General features: G+C 38.4%; 1 protein-coding gene across 2 annotated transcripts in view; it reads left to right on the top strand.

The window, feature by feature from the left end:
• The window catches only part of ARFGEF1 (ADP ribosylation factor guanine nucleotide exchange factor 1), a 93,334-nt gene that overhangs the window by 24,427 nt on the left and 48,980 nt on the right, over positions 1 to 19,927 (top strand). For both annotated transcript variants that reach the window (XM_040545821.1, XM_040545822.1), the window contains exons 2-4: positions 5,683 to 5,713; positions 9,770 to 9,926; positions 11,056 to 11,202. In XM_040545821.1, the coding sequence (XP_040401755.1) occupies positions 5,683 to 5,713; positions 9,770 to 9,926; positions 11,056 to 11,202 (335 nt within the window). The remainder of the gene's footprint in view (positions 1 to 5,682; positions 5,714 to 9,769; positions 9,927 to 11,055; positions 11,203 to 19,927) is intronic.

Here is a 19,927-nt window from a genome sequence, read left to right as displayed (position 1 = left end):
GGGAGAAAACTAGAAACTAGGTGGTTGGGGTGTTTTGGTTTGGTTTGTTTTTTGGTTATAGTAGAAACTATTAACAGTCTGAGGAGGGCAAGAAAAAATTATCACATGCTGAAATAGTGAAGTTGGAGTGATGAGAATGGAATAATATATAATAATATAAAATAATCTAAGTTCTTAGACCTGTTCAGACATTTCTTTCCAGTGATGATAGTCTGTGCAAGTATAGATGAAATGGAATATTATGTTGAAATGTGCATTACACATTTTACCTGCTTTGTGGAATGTTTGATGTATACCATTGCAAGATGCTGCAGAAGAATTCATCTTTTTGATCAGCTCTATTTTCTGTGGGCAAAAGCCACATTTCTGTTAATTTTGTGAAACAGCTCTACAAAGAGGTCTTTTTGTGGAGCTGTGTATGAAAGTGAGATTTCGGGAGGGATTTATTTTGATATTTCTGCTGCACTTCATTTAAGAGCACTGAATACACTTCAGTAAATTCTGGTTTAGGACACATCATCCTTTCAATGCCACAAAATGTTCTGAACTGTGATTCCTACCCTGTGTTTTCTGTGTTTTTATCACAGGTAAGCTCTCTGGAAGACTGGAAGCTGTAGTCTTTTTCTATAGTCTTCTTCCCTTATTCTAGCATCTTACATCTTCTCTTGCTCTTTCTTCTCAAAATGAATGATGATCCTCAGACAGTAAAGTTTTCCAGCCTTTGACTCCCCTCCTTTGTGGTTTTGTGTGTGTGTTTTGGAGAGGGGAGAGCAAAACAAGGAAGCAGACGATATTTTCAAGCCTGTCTTCTCTCTCTTTTCTAGATGATCTTTAGTTTTTTTGGGGGGGCAGAGGGTACTTTTTCACATTCAAAAGAATATCTCAGTGTTTTGGTTCATCTGTCATTAGCAGATTGTTTAGCTAGCATTAAGAATTGTTAGTTTTTTTTCATTGTAATCTGTTTTTCTGATGATGCTTCTCAAATTTCTATATGCTTCCTATTTGATGTGGTTATTACATGACTGTGAAATTGTACAGTGATTGACTTGTGTTTTGGTGTGGAGAGGAGAGGGGAGCAGTCAGGCAGTGATGGAAATTAGGGTTTCCCCATTCTCGAGGTTAAAAGTAAACTCAAAGTCTGATATCTACCTCATTAAAAGCAGTGGTATTTTGTCATGTATTTAACTGCCATTTAAAATCTTTTGGCTTCCTAAAAGAATTGGCATTGGCCACTGTAAAGAACCTTTGTTTTTATTTATGTAACCTGTACTTTCACATTAATGGAGTGATGCAATGCTCCTTGAAATAGCAGTAACATTTAATTAGATTGACACTTGCAAAAACGTTTCCTTTTAATTGTAGTATACTTCCTTCAATTGCAAAAGCTGCCATTTTCTGTTATGAATTGTTGTGACCTATTGTGAAGACAACCTCTTGCACTATTTTAAGAAATGATAGTGATAATTTGTTAGAATATCAGCAGTGCAATGAGGGCTGTAATCAGTTCACATTGGATTATTTGAATTTAATCTCTTATTTGTAAATCATAACACTACTTGCAGACATGACTAAAATTAAAAAAAAAAAAATCCAATGTAGCACCACGATGAAAGTCTGCTGGGTTTGATGCATTCTTTTAGTTTAAGAATAAAAGGAGTCAGTGCAAAGCAGAGCCACTAATTCTGATCTATCTTTTCATGAATATTATTTCATGTTTCAGTTTGCCAGGGGCTGTCTTTGTTCATGGAGTTCTTCCAGGGGAAGAAATTTGTTTAAGTAACAGTTGAACACAGGTTTTCAAACTTGCAAAACTGCCTGGAGTAGCTGAACGCTTGCCTCTTGTCACATCTGCTTTAAATAGTACAGGAAGAATATTTGCACTTAAGATGTGTTTTCAATGAGAAACTATTGTTGTGCATGGGGGAAGGGGGAGGCTGGGGACACACAAGTTTAGCTGAAGAACTGGCTCACTTCCGTAAGCAATTTTCACACTCATTTAACAATCATAACTGTTTCTTTCTGAAAACTGGAAGAGTTCAGCTATAATTTGTCCCTTTCCTAAGGGCAAGTAGTCAGCCTAAGGGGTGCAGCATGCCAACGGTATGGTGCAAGCTGAGCTGTTGAAGCAGAGATTTGCATTCTGGTGGTTTTGGAAAGTAAAGAACACTTGATTTCTTATCTGTTTATTGATTTATCCTTTTTAAAGGAGTCAGTCTTTCTGGTTGTTGATTTTCCTCTTTTTTTTTTTTTAACTGCTTCCTTTCTTAGAAGAGAAGAAGTTCCCAAACTAAATTTCTAGAGAAGATCATGGAGTTTTTGCTTTTCTTATTTAAGAAGGGTCTCACTACTGCCATTTGACGCATGGATACTCATTTTCCATCTAAAGCTTTTTTTTTTTCCTTTCCCTGAAATTTTCCATGTGTCTGGTTTGGTTCTTTGTTTATAGTACAAATGATTCTTATTATAGATTTGTTGGCTTCCACTAGCAAATACATAAGTAACTTGCAAATTCATAAATATTTGTGTTATCAATAAAGACTAGTTGACTCTTGTACCTGAGTGACCTTGTGTAAATTTGTTGCATAAACTATTGTGTGTTTCAGGTTATTAAAATCTGATAAAAATGTAATCTGAAATTTAGTCTGTATATGTATTTGTGTACATTGAGGAGATACCCCCCTGAGCCTGCCCTTCTCTAAGCTGAGCAGTCCCAGGTGCCAGCCTCTCCTCCCAGGAGAGGTGCCCCAGTCCCTTCATCATCTGTGAGGCCCTTTGCTGGCTTCTCTCCAGTAGCTCCACATCTCTCCTGTACTGGGGAGCCCAGACCTGGACACAGTACGCCAGGTGTGGCCTCCCCAGTGCTGAGCAGAGGGGAAGAACCACCTCCCCCGACCTGCTGACAGGACTTTGCCTGACACAGCCCAGGGTATATGTGTGGCACGGACCCGCTGCCAGTTTGTGTTCAGCTTGGTGCCACCAGGACCCCCAGGGCCTTCTCTTTCCAGCTGGGTGGCTGGGGCCGTTCCTCCCCACGTGCAGGACTTTGCACTTCTCCTTGCGTTTCTTCATGAGGCTCTTGTCGGCCCATTTCTCCCGCCTGGTGGGGTTCCTCTGGATGGCAGCACGTCCCCCTGGCATATCCACCGCTCCCCCTGGTTTGTGTCACCTGCAGCCTTGCTGAGGGCACGCTCTGCCCCCTCATCCAGAGCACTAATGAGGGTGTTGAACAGGAGTGGACCTGGTCCATCCCTTTGGGTGCACTGCTGGTGTCTGGCCTGCAAGCAGGCTTTGTGCTGCTGATGGCCACCTGGTGGGCCTTGCTGTTCAGCCAGGTTTCAGTGCACCTCACTGTCAGCTCATCCAGCCCAAACTTCATCGGCTGCTCTCTGAGAATCTTACAGGAGACAGCATTGAAAGCCTTACCGAAGTGTAGGCAGACAATATCCACTGCTCTTCCCTCACCTACTAGGCCCATCATTTCATCATAGAAGGTGATGAGGTTGATCAGGCATGACTCCTCATGAATTCATGCTGACCACTCCGGATCACCTTCTTGTCCTTCATGTGCCTGGAAATGGCTTGTGGTCAGAATTCAAATATGATACATAAGAAATGTTGGCTAGCATGACTACTTTTGAATTTTTATGACTTTAGCTTCTAAATTTTTGTGTTGTTTTGAACGTGAACTTAATATTTAAAAAATGAGGGTTTAAAAGAGTGATGCTGTTAGTCTTCTATGTGCTCAAATTAATTCAAGTTCAGCACTTGAATTTCTACTTCAGTGTTAAGTGTCTGTCCCCTACTGTTCAATGACACTAATACCTTGTGTTATTTTACAGCCAGAATCTGTTAATATTTTGCTGGCATTATTAGGATTACTATCTGAGCAGATCATTAAGATTCCATTAGTTTCTGTTGTGTACTGTTTCATTTTGTGCTCTGAATAATAAGGTATTGGGCAAGAATCTGCTCGGTTTTGCCACTTCAATTGGAAACTTTAAACTTGGAAGCCGTTCTGCAGTTGTACATGCAGGTTGGCAACGCAGTTTGTTGGACAGACTTGAGAGCATCTCACAGCATCACTTCTGGGTGTGAATGCTGAGGCAGAAGGTAAAATAAAGATGCAAAGACACTGGAAAGGAAGGAGAGGGCTTCTTTCTGTTGGTCAGGAGTTTGTCTTCAAGTGAGTAAACGGATGAAGCCTCGTAGCCTGGTAGGAAGGCATACTTCCCTGAAACTTTGACTATGGACTTTTTCTTCTATTTATGATTTGTTGACTTGTAGAGGAATATTAGATATCTGCAATATGGAATTATTTATTTTTTTTTCCTAGTCCTGGATAACATGGACTTGGACCACATCTAGACTAGACATTTCTGAGATAAACCACTGGCTCGCTAACCACTGGGTCTTGCTGGGACTAAACAAGAATACCAGTCATATCAAAAATAATGTTAGATTTTGGGTTCAGATGCACGTATTACATTCGCTTTTCTTTACATGGAGCAAGTCTCTTAGTAAACATACTTCATGCTAGCAATTTGTGGTAAACAACCAAACTTAGGTGCCTGTCTTAAATAAGTGAAACAGTATGGACATGTAAACTGGTAAACGAGTGACTGAACATGGATGAAGTGTGCTTTTGCTGTGTGGGAGCTTAGTTAGAAATATTTAATTCTTTTGTTGTTGTTGTTAGAATCAGTCCACACCACTAGTTCAAAGGGTATAAACAAAAATCTGTGTAAAGTGTTGGTTTTAGTTGATTGTGGTTTTGCATGTTTTAGAAGCTTTTGATGTTAGAATGGATTTCGAGATGATTTTAAGAACATATTTGTGTGTGTATATATATAGTCATACTTGATCCTGTAGATTTTGTTTTAAGAATGTTCCTACAACATTGGAAATCCTAGTCATTATAGACTTAAGTCCTATGATTTATGTGTTTTAGTAAACAGAGAATGCAAACAGAAGTACTCTTGAAATGGAAGATGTTTCTTAAAGTCAGTTTCAGCATTTTTAAACTACTTTTAAAACATATTGTAGAAGGGTACTTAGAAAGTCTTGTCAGTAGCATTAAACTATTAGTCTTCTTGTTTAATTCATTATAACACAGTATGAAATAGAGGTGCTTCAGACACTCTCCCAGCCCCAGTCATTACTTTGGTGTCTAAAGGTGTTTAAAACCAAAGACAATTATTAGTCATGAAGGGCTTTAAGTATGAATCAGCAGTGGTGGTTTCTTTATTGTCTATAAAAATCCAGATTTAACAAGCGGTATATCATTCACAGATAGATGAATAGTTTTAATATTTGAGTTTTCCTCATTTTTAAATACTTGAACTGTGAAAAGGGGGAGGGAATTACAGAGGACTATTTATCTATATATGTTTGCAGAAACATTCTGGGGACCTGGTGTTTAGTTGGCGTGACTGGATGCAAGCTTAAGTGTTAAGTTTGTAATGCAGATTTGTAAAGTAGTTTCGATATAGTTTGCAACCAATGCAATTGAACAGTAGAAACTTACACAAAACTGCTTATAACCATGTATTTAATGTTTTAAACTAATCTTGGTTTCAGATGATTGCCTAAATAGTTTTGCTTTCCAATCACTTTACGTTATTTCATTTTGTGTTTGTGGTTATGATTCCATTTCTGTAACTATGCCTTTGTTTCATTTTACAGAGGAAATAAAGGCTGAAACAGAAAAGCAAAGGTATGTGATAGTTCATCATATTGAGCGATCGCGCTTTACCTTCTTGAAATGTGTACCATGCTTATTCTGCACTGTGAACATGCGCTCACTCTGAAAAGCATTCTCAACATAATTTGTAAGGTTGGCGATATCTGGAAATGTGCTAAAAATGCAGCTTTTGTTACTGGCTGTTGGGATGCAAGGCACAGGACCTGGGAGTAGAGGGAACAAGGTGAAATCAGCTGGCTGGGGAGGGTAGGAGTAAGGGTCAAGATTAGAAAAGGACTTTGGGGAAAGCGCAGAAAGGAAGCAGTGGTGGAGGGGCCTGAGCTTAAAAAGGATTTGAAAGGGGTTCAGAGGAAGGCGAAGGCCTGGAATGCAAATAAAGGGCATGAACTGTGAGCAAGCAAGAGGAGGGAAGCTGAGGTGAGAAAGTGGGAACAGGTAGAGAAGACTAGTATAATTGGAAAAGTGTGGAAAGGATCTTGTTAAGGAATAGGTGTAGGTTCCTCTAATCAGTTCCTCTAGAAGTGATGGCAGAAGCAAAAGCTGGCATTCAGCACCCTTCCCCTATCAGCAAGTAAATTTTTAAATATTGGTAAACTTTCAACATTTTTAGTGTTGAAATTAAACATTCCACAGGATGATCTTCATCACTCATTCAGTGTAGATTATTAATCGTGAGTCAGGGCAGTGGTGTGGTGCCTGTTCGTACTACTTGTTGGAAGAACCAGATTAGTGGATGAGACTGATGGTGAAAGTTTTCTTACAGCTTAAGCAGTTGAATGCTGTTTGGGGACCTGCACTCTGCCTGGGAACTGAATTCCTGTTTTAGGCAAATCATTTAAACCGCAGATGTCAAAACTGGCTGCTGGTGATTTGTGCTTTATCTTTGGGCATTCAAGCGGAGAGCTACAAGTTTTGGCTTGGGAAATTTAAGCACTTCTAGCTGGAAAGAAGGCAAGTGGGAACTTTATTTCAGAAGATGTCGAGGACTATTTAATATCAAATACATGAACAATTTATTCTCACGGCTTTTCAAATTGGGCATATAAAAATTAATGGATGCATTTGATTGAGTCACTGTGCTTCAGTTCCAGCTTGTAAAATAAAGTCTATACTATCAGCTCATAGTAAGGCTGTAAAAACAAATTTAATATTTGTGTAGTGTTCAGATAACGTTGCCCTAAGCACCACAGGCAGTCTCAGATAATAATGATGTGTTTTTATAAAAAGTATTTAGGGTAGTATAAATAAAGTCAAAGTACAAAATTTGAAGAATGATTAGAAAAAAGTGCATAATGTTAAATAAGGAAAAGTAATATCTGGTCCCGTCATTAAATACCGTGTGAAAACTAATGACAGAGCTAAATTATAATGACATATGTAAGCATGGTTCAGCCATTTCTGAAATTTCCAGTGCTTAAATTCTGTCCAATTAATATTTGAAGTTGTGATTTTGGGGTATATATAATGTGTATGTGTCACGTGTCCATGTATGTTTTTTAAATAGATTTGGATTTTTTTTCTAAGTTTAATCTGACAGTAGCCTGTAGCTTCTCTGAAGGCATTGATGTGAATGGATTTACCCTATTCTTACTGTATAGTCAATTTTTTTAGATGCAGGAGAAAATATTCTTTTTCTGTGTCTTATAGCGAAACCTCTTAGTTTGTAAAAGTATTTTCAGTTTCTTATTTCTGTAATTGAGATTTGAATATCCTAACAAGGGACTTCTAGCAATAATTGGTTAATTTTTTCCAGTCCCTGATCTAGGAAACTGTTCTCACTGCTAACCTGGAACATGCTGAAAAACAGATCATTTGTAGTTCCCCAGAAATTGCATGGAATACTGCCTCTTTTGTTTTTAAACAGGACTGGTATTTGGCAGTCGGACAGAGGGGAATGGAATGGAAAAGGACAGGATGATTTATGTAACCATTACACAGCAGATGCTGCCAGAATCTTATTTATTATTTGATACCTAGGTTAGCTTGTTTCTATGACTGATATGTAAATATCAGCATATTTCATATTCCTGATACTTGGTAGATCCCTTGGTGGAAGAAGGTTTTGTTAGGAACAGTTTCTGGTTACACAGTCTGATGGAGGAGAAAAAAAAAAGAAACATCTGAAGTAATTTCTTGAATGACATTAAGAAGGAAAGACCTTTTGGATTACCCTTGTCCCCACTCCTTGCTGTCCCCCTCCTTCCCATCATCAGCAAGGTGATGAACTTACTGAGTTATCTTTCCAGAGACAAATGTAATGTCACCTTAATTATTTCTTATTTGGGGGAATTTTACTGGCCTTCAATTAAGAGAAGCTTCAGGCTTCTGCAGTAGCTTTGTGTGGCACAGGTTCTTCATTTTCTGAGTCTCATTATGGCCTGTTCCTTGTTTCTGAAAAACTCCAGTTTTATTTCTGGAGTGTTCTTTTAACCTAATTTTAATATTAGGAGACATAATCAACAGATGAAGAACAGTTTGTCATCAGACAAGAGCGAGAGATATCACCCTGCCATTCTTCACAGAAAAGCTTTTATAGGAATTTCAGGGAGGTTTAAGAATGTAGAAGGATCATGTTCTTCCTCTGCAATTTATCTGATCTGGGTTTTGTCCAAAAGAGCTCTGTTTCCAGCAAAACAATATTGGGCAATAAATAAAGTCATGTATCTGATGATAGAAAAACAAATCTCTGTTTTTCTTCAACAAAAAATATAGAGAAATCCTTAAGCCTTCAAAAGAGAAATTACTTATTAGAAAAGTAAAATCTTAACGCTAATTATTCACTATTAAGACTTAGAATTTAGGTGCCCTTTTAAAGCAGCCTACGGAAGGAGGGCTGTTTGAATGTGGTACCAGACATCTTCTCAAGGACAATCCAGCTTGCTCCTTGAAAAGCTGAAGTACTGGTATTTTATCACGTTGGTTAGTTTAAGGCTTTCTCCGTGATGCATGGGATTGCATTCATTCTTCGGATTCATAATAAGCTCTTGGCAGTTCATTCTTCTATTTCAGCAACATGAAAAACATTTATTTTCTACCACCTGGGTATGAAGAATTTCCTTGAAGCGTCTGCTTTAATTTGCAACAAATGTGGAGGACCTTCATTTTCAACTAGTTGTTCTGTAAATACACGTTTGAATTACTGCAAGAATTTTGTAGTCTCACTACAGAATATGAGGTTATGTTCTCTTTTCTTCATACTGTTTATCAAATCTGTGGAAGACAGTGTAGTTTACCCTTTGTGTAAAGATATGTATGTGTGCACAAAAAGCATCAGGAATGCTTTTATAAAGGTGATGAGCTATTTTATGGAATAAAAATCCAAACATCTTGCTTCGAGTCAAAGGCAGACTACACTGATGCACATGAATTAGTGAAAAACTACCTACTCTTAATTGTCCATTTTTGCTTATTTTTAACGAGCATGTTGCTTCTAAAGATGCTTTAAGCAATAAGACTTCGACATTTTATAATCATCTCAAGTATTGTACGGTTACAGTCTTTTTGCATACCTCACCCAAGTGAGATACAGTGATAACCACTGAACTTTGAAATTCTGTGGTGTCATCTGGAGCACAAATAGAGCTAAGTTTTGTGGGTTTTTCTGGGTTTTGTTTGTTTTTGTTTTGTTATTTTGGCAAGTTGGCATTTGGTCTGTTCCAACAGTGTAACGTCTTCCTAGACTTCTCCAGGAATTATCACTGACTGTGGAAGTGCTATTTAATGCCTCCCCCACCTTTTACCCACCATTTGAGGAGGGGCTTTCCTGGTTTTCAGGGGTAACAAATCTTTTTTTATGCCTTCAAACCAGTAGGGACCACTGAATATCTACTTAGTGTGCAAGTAGGTCACTGCACTCATCCATAAAAGACGTAGATATAGTATAAAAGCTGTTAGGAATATTTATATGACTTATATAATATAGGAATATTTATATTTGTGTTAATTTCATAGAAGTTATTTTTTCATAATGCTGATTTTCTTGATATTTTATTTCATTCGTAAATGTTGCAGTGGTGAGAACTATTTGTGTGATGACTTACAGCATTCTAATTAAATCGTTCTGTTTAGTCCCCCTCATGGAGAAGCAAAGCCTGGTTCAAGCACTCTTCCACCTGTGAAATCAAAGACGAGCTTTATTGAAGCAGACAAGTACTTCCTACCATTTGAGTTGGCATGCCAGTCGAAGTGCCCCAGGATTGTCAGTACATCTCTAGATTGTTTACAGGTCTGTACGAAGATGAGTTTCAGCTGTCAACTACAAAATTCTGTTGATTTGAAGGGGCAGTAACAGTTACATGTAGCAAATAATGTTGTTGATTTTTTGTTGTTAAGTTTATTTTACCTTATTGCACACACAATGAAATCAACTATATATCTGACAATAGGTGAATATGTCCTATTTATAATGTAGTGCGTCTGTTTATTTTTGTACATGCATATTGCCACAGGTAGCTGCATTTTTGGATCAATTTTATTATGTTAGTGAACAACTGCCTGTTTTCACTTATATACCTATGAACTGAAATACTGTCAATAACCTAAATGAAAGACTGAAGCTTCACTAATTGCAGGTATATAGTTAACAGTTTCCTTTTATTCTATTTATAATTGCAATAAAATATTGTAAATGTGAGACGTCTAGTTTCTCAAAGCTCATTGGCACATACATTGTTTTCAGCACAGAATTTAGCCATTGTTTCCTCCTGAGTGGCCTGACAACAGCAAACTTGAACTCTCTCTCTTTATTTATTTACATTCACAGGCCTATACATACCTGCTGTGCTGTCCCACTGTGATGCCTTGCTACTCTGTTCCTTAAAGTACGGGGAGGTCGTGGGGATTTACAAATACTGTCATGCCTAAAGTGTTTGGAACAGAATATTGTTAATTTTGTAATATATTCATTTTTGAAGTATTGAAGACCTAGAGAGAGAAAGAGATAATACAACATTTAAAAAGAGAAGACTAGCTAGTAGCTTAAATAGAAAGCATTTGTAGCCAGTTTATCTGGTATTAAAAACACGTGTGCTGATGACAACTGAAGACTGGTGTGATGTGAGTGGTTGTTTTTTTTTAGAATCCTGTTTGTTTTAAAACATTATTAATTATTGAACCAAAAGCTTTAATGTTAAGCTTGTTGACAAACTTTGTATTGCAGCTGCCCAGTGAAAATTGAATAAATCTGGGGACCTTTTTTTTTTTAAAAAAAATCCTTTATGTTTACTGAGAGTTGGGGTAAAATGTGCAGTTTTGGTTCCAATGTGCAAATTAGAGCTATCAAATACATTTATTTATTCCAATGAAAAGCTGACTTTATTTTTTTAAGCTCTTATTTATGTTTTTCTCCCTTCCAGAAACTTATAGCATATGGGCATCTGACGGGGAATGCTCCAGACAGTACAGCACCAGGCAAAAAATTAATTGATAGGATTATTGAGACAATATGTGGCTGTTTTCAAGGTCCTCAAACAGACGAAGGGGTTCAACTACAAATAATAAAGGTAATACAATTAACCACTACTTACAGTATTTATAGTGGTAACAACAGGAAGAGATTCATGACCTCAGAATTCAAAAGCAGAGATGTTTAATTTGTAAATATAATGATAGTTTTTAAATGCTTCCTTGATTCTGTTTGCTTGAGGTGGAAACTCCCTATGTTATGCTCCTTTCCCTACTTTCTGCTATTGCATGTCGAGTGAATTCATGGTTGTGACACGAAGTCTTGTGCATAGACCACTGGATGAAACTTCATTCATGGTGAATCAGTGGAGCTCTCTAATTGTAAAGAATTACTATCAAATAATCCTGTACTCCCAGCGGGGAAGATGGTAATTAAGAAACAGATTTTTAAATCCATTTTGAAATTATTTTATGAAATGCAATTAGACCTGGCAGTCAGATGTTACCATGGTAGCTTTGTGGTGCTGTGTCAGACGTGTGCTTGAAAGAGGTCTAAGGTTTCTTTGCATAGCTTACATAAACGCTACATGTGGAATTTGTAGAAATAAGTTTTTCTGGGGGACTCTAACTGTTTTCTGATTGCACTCATTAATTATGGGAACTTACTATGGGACATTATTATACCAAATAATGGAATTTAGCTCATGGAAATACAATACTTTATCCCTGTAACAGTAGTCTTTGAGTGGTTGTGATGTGAGCAGTAGTGAAGAATACAGTAAAAAGCAGTTAAAAGGAATGGAGTGTTTATTAGCTCATATTCTTGTATATAGGTGTCCTGAGGTGTTGACATTCTTGCTGATTATATTTGTTTGTTTTACTGCAAAGATGGTACTTTTTCCTCCTGTTCCTTTTCATTGCTCCAATCTTCCTTTTTCTTGACACCCTGCTTCTCCAGCAGATGGTTGTTAAAAGTGTTTCTGCTCCTAGTTGTCTAGGTTTGTTGTTCCATTTTGCCCAAGCATTTTAAGACATTTTTCGTCTTGCAGGGGGAAGTTTTTGTTGATTTTTATTTTCAAAGGCTGAAACCATTTTATCTCCCTTTTGCCTTCTCTCCAGATGTTTTCCTGTTCTGGTCCTTTCAGCCCTTAGCCTGTTACCTGGGCCAGGATGTTAACAAAATTAACTTCCTGCCTGAAAGGGGATGTCTGTGAGCTGGAATTCTTTCTGTCCGAGAAAACAGTTGAGAAAGTCAACTCTTCAACAATTGTAAAATGCATTAAGCATATAAATTAATTTAGTGCTTTCATTTTTTGACTGTTTAGACTTAGCATACTTACTCCAAGTATGTTGGAATTCCTGGCAAGCTGCAGAGTCTTGCATTGGCTCCAGGTTTGTCCAGTGACTGTACACTATAAAAAGCATCAAAATAAATTATCTTAGTGAAGACTGGAGCTTTTGACTTCCTCCATGGGCAGTAATGAAACCTAATAGTCAGTCATATTGTATTAGGCTTCATAACTCCAGGCTGTGTACCCAGCTTCTCCAGTATGATTTGAAGGATGGATCACACGCCTTTTAAAACGTGGCAAGTAGTATGTTCTCTGAAAAAGTTTAATTCCAACAGGGAGATAGGAGGTGGAGGATCTGGGTCTCCCACTTTCTGCACTGGCACTCCCAAAATATTATTTGTAACATGAGCAGTGCTTCTGTGTGGCAGCTGTATCACCTGCACCACTGTAAAATCAGAACGCTGATCACTCTGGCGCCTTTCTCCCTGGAGGACTGATTATCTTGGTTCTGCATGCTGAATAGACAGCCCTTACGTGGTGTGCTGCCATCCGCCCAAGGTCTGTGAGCCAAGGCTGGGTAAGAGTTCACACCTGGAGCTATTTGTCAGTTTCTGGATGGCTTTCTAGTGGCAGAGTCATCTTAAGCATGTTCCCAGCAACCAGAGCAGCTTAGGCATTCTGAAATACCTTTCTGCTGACCTGCAAGGAAACAATCCTGCTGAGGAGTGTAGCTTGTCTCAGTGTAGGTATGTAAACTTGGAGTTATGTCTGACGGTAGCCTTGACGGTGGGTGGGCAGCTTACCTTATCTGCCTGTTTCTGCTCATCTGTTCTCATCTCTAATGCCCTCGTTCTTCATCTGCAGACTCCGCGATGAGCCACACTGGGAAATTGGCCTTTTCCCCTTCCTTCCTCCTGTAGTTTAGCTTGATCTGATGTAATTTTGATGTCAAGCCACATAAATGCTTTTTCAGCTGTAATGGTGAGGATTGCCAGGAGCGGAAGGAAAGCAAGAAATTAGGCTAGTGCAATGACATTATGGAAGGTGTTTGACACTTGGAAGGTATTAATAACAATTGGAAGGTGTTTATTAAAATTAGGTTCAAGGAACAGAGGTGGCTTCAAACATACCTGCCTTCAGGCTTGTTTTGCTGGGGCTGCTATGGTATTTGTGGTTTGTGTCCATAAACTTCCTCCTGACACATGCAGAGGTTTCAGTTGAAGTTGTGTTTCTGTCTGGCCTTACTGTTCCTGAATAACTACTACGTATGACAAAAAATAAGTTGCACAAAAAGAATAGGGGTGGGGAAGAGGATGGGACATGAGATCAGCTGTGCTCGCAAGTGTTCTCTTTGCTTGGCGTGCTGTATAGCAAGTGTTTGTTATTATTTAGATACTCTCCCAGCTTAACTTGGATCATGTTTGGCAAAGAAAAAATATTTGTTTGTTTGATATCTGAAATTTGAAAAATTGAATGTTACTTGAGTGACTGCTTATTGAGTCCTCCATGTGCTGTAAACTGTAAGGTCAGTCCCGGTAGTCATGCTCTCTATTGACCAGTATCAGTAGAGGAAGAAAAGTTGAATCAAACATTGACCACACACAGCCTTTTGAAACTAACCAAAAATAAAGAACGACTCATGCCTCACTTACAGAATGGGAAAACTGTAAACACTGACTAATTCTGAGGAGTAAGAAGAATGGTTATGGGTTTGAAAGAATTTTACTGAAATTTGTGTGAAAGCAGATTCCAGTAGACCCTTAGAAAAACTTCTCAGTTCAATATCCTGTTGTGTTCCAGTAGTGTGAAATGCTAACAAAATAACTTATTCATCTGCAGTATCCTGTAGTTGTGTGGTTATTATTTCCTATAAAAAGGTCATAGAAAGTTTAATTTTCTGTGCTGAGTTTAAAAGAAGCTGTGGATTCTTGAAGGATATAAGAATCAAAATAATGATGTAGGAGGGTTTGTTCTGGATTCTTTGTATTTTTAGGCATCCATCTGAAGTTCAGGGCTAGGACTGGTTACCTAACCTGCAAATGCTGTCCTGCAGGTTTGTAGTTTCGCTTTTTAGAGGATTACACTTGGTTGGACATGAAATACTTCTGTTTTGCACCATACATTGATTGTAGTTCATTTTGAACAGCCAGCCTTCCAGTGGTAAAACCAAATAGAACTTTATACTCTTCATTTACTTTATAAAGTATTTACTTTACATTCTTTATATCCCCTTCCACAGAACTCCTGCTGGCACATAGTTCTTCTGTTCTTTTGCAGACTCCACAGTCCTAATCCTTCATGTGTTTCCAGACTGGCAGCTGGTTGCATGCTTGCGAATGGTGGATTATTTTTTTAAGATTAATCTTAAGTGGAAAAAAAATAGTTTTAATTAAATACTAGGTGTTAACTAAGAATCCATTATTACTGGAATCTGGTGGAGAATCTAGGATACAACTCCGATTTTAAATCACTGTCTTGACTGTGAAAGCATTCTGGAAGTAAACACTGTGTTTTTCTATTTTTCACATCTTCACAGTGTATCTCCTTAAGACTTTCAAAGTTGGTAAACAAGGTTAGGTAAAACAGTTCTGTAACGCTATGGTGAATGTGTAACATATATGATTGAGTAATTTGGAAATGGTAAAGCAGGACATCATCTTATTTCCTCACAAAGAAAATGCGGCTTGGACAAACATTGCATTCTGTGTGATTTTGGTGTCGTTTATGTTGAAAAATGGTTTATCCTTGAAGGCTGTTCAATGCATTTGCTGCTCTGTGGTTTAAGTACTTCTGTCTCCCGTGTTTCTCCAAAAGTCAGTCCCTAGTAACACGTTATTTCTTTATAAATTAATGTTCGGACTTCAAGTAGAATATTGGGTATTTAAAAAAAAAAAAAGATAATGCTCTTTTTAAAAACGTATTTATTTATAGTTAAAAATAACCTTGTAGCCTTTCTCAAAGAAAACTGAATGATGTGGTTCCAGTGGCCAATCCACTACAGAGAAACATTAGGGTCATTGTGTTTTATGTTCCGTCTCCAGTGCTTGAGAGTCCCCAGACAACTGAATTATGGTATCTTAGCCCAAGAAGGTCTGTGCTGATCAGATGACTGCTATACAGTGTCATAAATCTTCCAAAGATAACATAGTTAGCTGAGAGGATGAAAAGAATGAGCTCAGTTGAAAACTAAGCTTTCTAGCAGTATGTATGTAGGTGTACCTGCCTCTTGTGTGTTCTTAAATCACTTCTCCTGGTTGTTTCTTTTACCATAACCATTCTGTTCTTGCAGAGTATTCAGTGTGAAAGGAATGAAAAGTTTACAGGTGCAGATAGATGCTGGATATTTTTTTTAATATAGAATGTTAATTTTGTTTACCTTTTAAACTAAGTTAGTTCTGCATCACAAATCACGGTACTTCCCGTACTGTTCTAATATACTCGTTTTACATAATATTAAATGCACTAAATATGCAAACGTGCTCCAGGCTGAAGGAAAAAGCAACATGGATGTCACAAAAATATGGTAATTTGTAACTCAAATGATCCTAAAGATTTTTCTCCTTTCCCAAACCCACCTGATGGTTGTTCATAAAAATAAACAAGCTTTGTTGCTGTGAGCTAGGTAGAGGCACAAAACAATCGGGTCTGTATCAAGCACAGAACAATAGGTGTGAACAATTGGAAGGAAAGCATAAGGAAACGATCTCACAGTCAGGATGATAGCCTGTAATCTCAGGACAATAAGAGCTTGATTGCTGTAGGTATTTTTGCAGGCTTTGTGACAAAGAAAGTTTTTATGGAAGGACCTGGAGAATAATGAGGTAGTGCTAACAGCCTGTGTACAAAGATTTCATCTGTGCCTACAGAAGAGCAAAATGGAGTAATGCAGTAAAGTATGCATTTTTTTAATCATCTCTCCTTAGCGTACGCTGACGATACTTGAATGAAAGCAGGTAAAGCTAAGTGTGTCCAGAAGGAATGGGAACTTGGTTGCAAATCTTTACCTTGCTAGCAAAGAGCAACCTAATGCTGCAACTCGAGGTCAGCAGAGCCAACCGAGGAGCTTGCTGTTATGACCCCTGTAGAGAGGCATTTTCCTGTTCAGGTTTTGCTCCCAGCTGTTGCCCTTGCCCTACCTCATCCCTTGTTTGGACATACATTTAATACGTTAAACCAATTAAACTCACTTTAAAACACAACAAAACAAAAATACGCCACCAGAAAAGGTAGGGGGATGGGTGTTTTGGTTTAGTTTATTGTTTTTTTAATTGTATTAATATATTGTCATTAAAATGGCAGAGGTAGCTTCATGCCTGTTGCAAAGTAAGCAGTAAGGGTATGGTTGGGAGAAAAGCAGACCTTTTGTTGTTCCACTTCTCAAGGACCTACATCACCACGTAGCAGTTTGAGATTTTCTATATTCCCGCTGAACTGGGGACTGTTGCTACAGTGATTGTCTTTACTCATCGGAACCCGTCTCCCTCTCTGTGTTGGATCTAGTAGCTGTTTGGCCACAGAGAAAGGTCAGAGAGTAATCTGATGAAAACTGATAAGTGAGGAAGGGAAGGATTAGTATTTTAACAGATGAGCTGATGGGTTTCAGAGGAGCAGTACTGCTGCTCCTGACTGTAGCCTGTGGTTTCTCAGGGTTAGTTGTCACATCAGTTGTGGTAAGGGTGTGCTTATCTGTGACACAGAATGAGGAGACGTTATGTAGGGCATGACATCGAGTTGAACCCTTAATGAAAGATCAAAGTTAAAAATGCCTATCAGTTTACAGTTATGTATGGTAGTCATTAGGGTTCATTCTCTCAAGTGCTTGAGCAGGAAAGAAAGCCAGAGGAGCGGCCGTCAGGACCTCTTGTAGGCATGCTGAGCGCACTAATAGGTATCTGCAAGGAGAGTCCCTGCTGGTAAGACTGATTTCTCAGTTAGCATAGAAGACGGAGTTATTCAGTGAATTTGTGGTAAAATGTTGGACTGTCAGGAGGAAGGTGCCTGTATGTACATACCTTTCTTGCCTCCGCACCTCCTTAGCAGGTGGCATGGAAAGAACCAAGCTCTAGGAGTGATAACACACATACTGAAGAAACTTATAAAATTCAGGCTGTTGAGCCAACTAAAACAGCACATAATCCATCTGTAGCCATGTCAACTTTTTCTACTAATAAGCATTATCTCCTATTATTAAAAGATGAAAAAATGAAGACTTCAGTGAACTGCAATGCAAGCTAAAACTGGGCTTTCAGATAGCAAATCGTTCATCACCTGAGTTTAACAAGGATGACAACTACGAGCTGTTTGTGGCTTGTGGCTTTATGATTGTAGTAGTGCTTTGGTAAAGGGGCGGGGGGGGAAGAGCAGAGCTGTCTGTTTATGTTTACCTAAACTCCACTTGTTTAGCTTGTCCTCTCAAGTGTTGCGAATTTTACTTTTTAAAAACTAGTATAGACAAAGTTCTTCAAGGTTACTCCTCTTTCAGAATTATTAATTAAAGTTTTACGGAGCTGTCTGTTTTGACCTCTCAGGACTTTTCATTCAGTGATACACACAACTTTAAAAAGCAGAGTGCTAAAATACCTGCGGGTGTACAGCCTTTCCAGCCAGGTGGGAGAGTACAGGATCTAGTCGCTGGGAGCTACCTGCCTGCAGGTCAGCCACGTGTAGGGGGGAGTTGGAGAGGTTAGCAGAGTTGTGACTGATACGAGGAGCTTTGGGGATAAATTTGGGAGTGTGACAGTACTGTAATATAGAGGATGTAGGTATGTTACCTGAACAGAAGAGACATGCAAGTATAAAGAACGGGATTCAGCATGTTTTAACTCAGTATCTCGGTATGTGAGTCTCATGAAGCCACCAGAAACCCCTAGAAGTAAGGGAGAAGTGGAACAGTACAAAGTACTTAATGAAAGATAGGGAAAATACAATACATAGCAGCAGGTGTGCTAAGGCAGTATAGAATATATTTATATGGGGGGAGAGGGGAAGAGACAGGTGGTGAATATTTTAAATATATAAATAGGTTTTGGCAGCGGATTTTATTTTGGTGGCACTGGATTTTGTTACAGATTTTATATGTCGTCCTCCCTAAATTATGCTTTCCAGTAGCAGAAGCAGGGTGTTGAAAGTTCTGTGGAGATACTGAATTGTTGCACAGAGTGGGTCAGAATTCAGGATGGTGCTATGAATTTCAGTTTACCACTTCCTGGTTTTTAGAAGGTCAGTCAGTGACATATAAACTGGATTTTGGGAGGAAAAATAGTATCAGTGATGGGAGACTTCAGGTCATTTATGAAACAGTTGTCTACAGTTTGTCCGCCCATGTGATGCCTTCATGTTAGTTGGTTGGGTGTTGTTTTTTTGTTTTTTATTTTTTTATTAATTTAAAGAAAAGTTTTCTAGTGGCATTTAGGTACTACTAGTTTGTAGATTGTAGCATGAGATGCAGTTTAATGTCATGCAGATAACAATGTATTTTCTCCGATAAGAACTGTAAGCACAGTCACCCATGTATGTGTCTCCACTGATGAGAGAACTGTGGCACCACAGGTCGAATAAGAAGGGACCTTCAGCAATCTGGTTATCCAGGAGGAGAAGTGGCAGCTCAGTGAGATGGGTCTCTGATTTTTAAAGTGTTTGAGTCAGAGATGGGTGCTCTCTGTCCACTTGTTGGTACCATTTGTGGACAGGGATGCTGACAATGCTGTAAGAGATTCTGTAAGTGGAACTAGGCATGGTTTGATGAGTAAATTAAACAGCACTTCAAATAATTTTTGTTTTTAACTTTGATTAAAGTTTAACTTTAAAAATTCCTTTTCAATATACAGGCTTTCTGTTGCTTCCAGTCTTACCTTCCCTAAACATCCCATGTAATCATTAACTGTCATTAACAGTGGATAAAACTCTTCCCAGTTTTCTGGCACCTTCTACTGGAGTACAGTGATCAGCGTACATGATTGTGCTGTTGCAAACAATCTCTTCCCCTTTCCTTAGGCTTTCCAACACACTCTTCTGACAGTGTCTTTGCACCTAGTCCTCAGCTTTACCTGCCTCTATTTCTGCTCTTCAGTCCAGCCGACCTCTACCTCACAAGTGTTCTTTAATTCTTTAGTACTTGATTTTCAGGAGCACATTTGCGTATTTTTTGTAAAGTAAAAAAGAAGCAGATACTAGCTCAAGTGGAAAGAAGGAAGTGAATTTCTACAGAGAAAGCAATACAATATTCTAACATACCCAAAATAATGTTTAGAAGGTGTGCTTGTGCCTCTCGTAACTGCCTAATCATATACTTAATGTCTGTTCTTCAGATTTACATTTATTTGTAAAACTTTTGGACCATTTGGATGGCTTTCTGTGTTTTCACAGGTAGTCTGTCATTCACGTTCTGTGTTTAGAAAATTCTAGGGTAGCTTTTATTAGCCACCTGATAACTCCATTGGTTACTTACTGCTGTTACATGCTATGAAACACATTTCCTATATACACTGATTAAAACACTCTGCTTAGCATATGTTAACATAACTGGTATGTA

This window comes from Cygnus olor, chromosome 2 (assembly GCF_009769625.2).
Source record: "Cygnus olor isolate bCygOlo1 chromosome 2, bCygOlo1.pri.v2, whole genome shotgun sequence".
NCBI lineage: Eukaryota > Metazoa > Chordata > Aves > Anseriformes > Anatidae > Cygnus > Cygnus olor.
The sequence above is the reverse complement of the archived record's forward strand: the minus strand, read 5'-3'. Positions and strand labels throughout refer to the sequence as shown.